Source organism: Fulmarus glacialis, unplaced genomic scaffold, assembly GCF_000690835.1.
Source record: "Fulmarus glacialis isolate BGI_N327 unplaced genomic scaffold, ASM69083v1 scaffold29554, whole genome shotgun sequence".
Classification (NCBI taxonomy): domain Eukaryota; kingdom Metazoa; phylum Chordata; class Aves; order Procellariiformes; family Procellariidae; genus Fulmarus; species Fulmarus glacialis.
This window is the reverse complement of record NW_009210353.1, coordinates 1-3,135: the sequence shown is the minus strand read 5'-3', so window position 1 is coordinate 3,135 and position 3,135 is coordinate 1. Positions and strand designations below refer to the sequence as shown.

At 43.8% G+C, this 3,135-nt stretch overlaps 1 protein-coding gene across 1 annotated transcript in view; it reads right to left on the bottom strand.

The window, feature by feature from the left end:
- The window catches only part of NDUFB8 (NADH dehydrogenase (ubiquinone) 1 beta subcomplex, 8, 19kDa), a 3,539-nt gene extending 411 nt beyond the window's left edge, over positions 1-3,128 (bottom strand). The window contains exons 1-3 of the mRNA XM_009577149.1: positions 3,007-3,128; positions 2,296-2,395; positions 546-701 (exon numbers count right to left, since the gene is read on the bottom strand). Coding sequence (XP_009575444.1) covers positions 546-701; positions 2,296-2,395; positions 3,007-3,110 — 360 coding nt within the window. The 5' untranslated portion in view covers positions 3,111-3,128. The remainder of the gene's footprint in view (positions 1-545; positions 702-2,295; positions 2,396-3,006) is intronic.
- Between the last annotated feature and the right edge of the window lie 7 nt (positions 3,129-3,135).

Sequence of the window (3,135 nt, the reverse complement as noted above, 5' to 3'; positions counted from 1 at the left end):
CAGGAATATTAGAGTACAAGGAAAGTAAATTCAGAGACAGAGTTCTTTGTATAAACCCATGTCCTTTAACAGAAACATCAAGGTGGTCTTGCATTTAATCTTAACCAACAGTTCATCTCACAGCATGAGGATAATATAGTGCAAAAGCTGTTTGTGTACTCAGACATATTTTTCAGAAGTATATTCCAAATGATCCAGATGATGAGACATAACTAAAAATACAGGGCAGGAGAAGAGATAAAGCATCTCCCTCAAGCAGATGCACACAGGGAAGGAGAATACCTAGACCAAAGAAGGGATACTGTAAGAAGCATAGCTTAAAGTTAGCTCTCTGTGAACAGCAACTGCTCCCCATGAAACAGAACCTGTGAGCTGAGCCAAGCCAGTCAACAGAACAACTCAGGCTGGATTGGCTCATCCCCTGCCAGCGGCAGGGTTTTGCATTCACACTCATCACTCAGCTTCAGCAAAACCACTCTTCTGGGCATCGGCAGTGACAAGAAACACGGCTACTTTTCCTCCCTTTACCCAAGGGTGTCACTCACCACAGGCCTGTAAGACGGATAGATCTCTCCAAGACCAAACATGATCAGCATGGTACTCAAAAAGACAAGGAAGTGCTTGCGCATGGTGTGCCAGGGAACTGGAGTGGGGGACGTATCAACGCGGTTCCGAATATACATGTCAAAGTCCCAGTGCATCTAAAGAACAAAGGAAAACGGCTGCACATTTACCAACAGTGCTCAAGCTGCTTTTATCAAGGGAAGAAGTGCTTTACAGCATTCACAAAGCTGCCAGAAGCTGTTTCATCTCCACCTCGCAAGTGGAGATAGAGCCACAGAGGAGATAAGTGATCTACCTACAGTCACAGCAAGTTGTCACTTACTGTAAAACTCATGACTCCAAATTCCATCCTATGCTTATACCAGGCAATATGCTTTATTATAGGATAGCAACAGCTTTTATTTATATACATAAATCACACCATCTTAGATTTGTTCCCCAACACTGTTGAAAAGGCATGGTATAAATCGGTACCCTCATTTACGGAAGTTCAGTCACATACCCAAACAGAAGTAGCAGTGTTATTTCAAACAAAGAAAAAACCACCTGCCACTTGGAAGCTGGTTCCTCAAAACAGGTAGAGCACCTGCCGCTGTTACTCTATGACAAGAGCAGGGCTGGTAACAAGCTAATGCCCTTCCTGGTTGAAGCAGAAGGGCATTTAAGCTTCTGCCTTGAAGCATACATAGGGAAGTCCCAAGTATGCTCTGCCTATAGTCTCCTTTCACATTAATGAAAGCAGATAACTCATTAATTTGCAACCTAACTACTGCCGCTAGCTCCCCAGCTTTCCCCTTTGCACACAGAGCCATTTGCTATCAAACCCAGAGAGTCAGACTGAGCAGAATTCAGTTGCCTAAACAGAGGCATCTGTTCACAGTGGAATGCACCAGTATATTCCACTTGGTCCCCCACTGCCAACCCCACATGTAAGGGTATCCATACAAGCCTTCCTGTACCAAGCACCACAACAACACAGAATCACCACGGGTTTTTTCATGTGCTTCTACAGTCATTACAACACGCACTTTACTGTGATACACATGCTATGATGCTCTGGCATGTTTATACTATGATATATCGCACACACATGCCTACATAATCTCTACTTTTAGTAAGGAGAGCTCAAGCCAATTACCAAGTTCAGTAATCACAGCTAGATTGCAGTTATTCACAGAAAGACCATGCACTAACTAACTGAAAAGTTACTCCCAACAAGAAGTCTAAGGAACTTAGATTTTGAAAGTTAACACAGATGCTCTATTCATCCATTTCTCTTAAGGATATCTTGCAAACTTTCTTCAGAGAAAACCTCCTCATTTGTATTCTATCCCAAAACAACCCTGGAGTAATAAAGCGGCAATAGCTACTTCCGTCGTACTAAAAGGACTTTACTCAAACAATGGCTTCTTTGCTAAATGATTCTGAACTGAGCTCTCATAGAGTCAGATCAGGCAAAGAAAATGGATGAGACTTTCCTATTCCTACAGAGAAACTTAAGTTTGTAATAAGATGTTAACATTCCTCAGCACTTTCAAAATATTTACCCTGATGGCCATAGCCTAAGTTTCCCTCCAACTGACTGTCCCTGCTTGTGTAGGCAACACACACCTGCACTTGGGGATGCAATTACACAAAGAATTAAACAGAAAGCACTACCAAGATGTGTATGTTAGTATTTAGCAACAGTAGCCTTGTAATCACAATGAAAAGTGCTACTAGCATTCCTACCGGCTCTCCCCAGTTATGCCTTATGTCTGGCTGGTCCCACTGGTACCAGGGGTCTCTCTCATGAAGAGACTTATCAGGGAGCTTGGGGTAGTCACCATACCTGTGAGAAACAGACAAAAACCCAAACATACCAGAAATCTGTATTAATTTAGATACATTTTGTAGGAGACAAAAATGTAGTATAGGATAGGCCTATGGAAATGGAAGACTTAAACATCACTTTGTTTTTACAGCTCCTATGTATATACATTTTTTAAATGCATACACGCAACTAGCACAACAATCATCACCTTTATACCAGTCATTGTAACAAATAGCATTCTTCAAAGTGGCCTTTTTGGGCTATACTAGCTGGAAGAAAATGCAAGCTTAACTGAAACACAGAACCTTAGTTGTCTAGCATTTTACGCATGTCAAAATACTCCCCAACATTTAAACATCTCCTGACATCTTTATTCCAGAGATGGCTTTCCGTTCATCCCTCTTAGCCTTGCATTACAACAGCATATGAAGTCTCTCATACAGTATTTGATTCACACAGGCCTCCAACTCATTCCATTTGTTCCTGCTTTAAAACACGGATGTACGCCTTCAAAGCTCTACGCTCACAGCACAGCATCTCCAGGCGTTCAACAGAGACTACCGGCCTGCAGCTCCTCCCCGCAAAGGGCCTGCTCCCCGGCTGCAGGGGCACGGGACGCCGCCACTCACCCAAAGCCGTCGTCGGCGTAGGGCTCGTAGTCTTCCACCCGCATGTTGTACTTCCTTGCAGCAGCTGCCCGCTCCTCCGGTGTCCGGGGGTACGGCCCGGGCATCAGGTCCTTGGACAGCTCCGAGGCT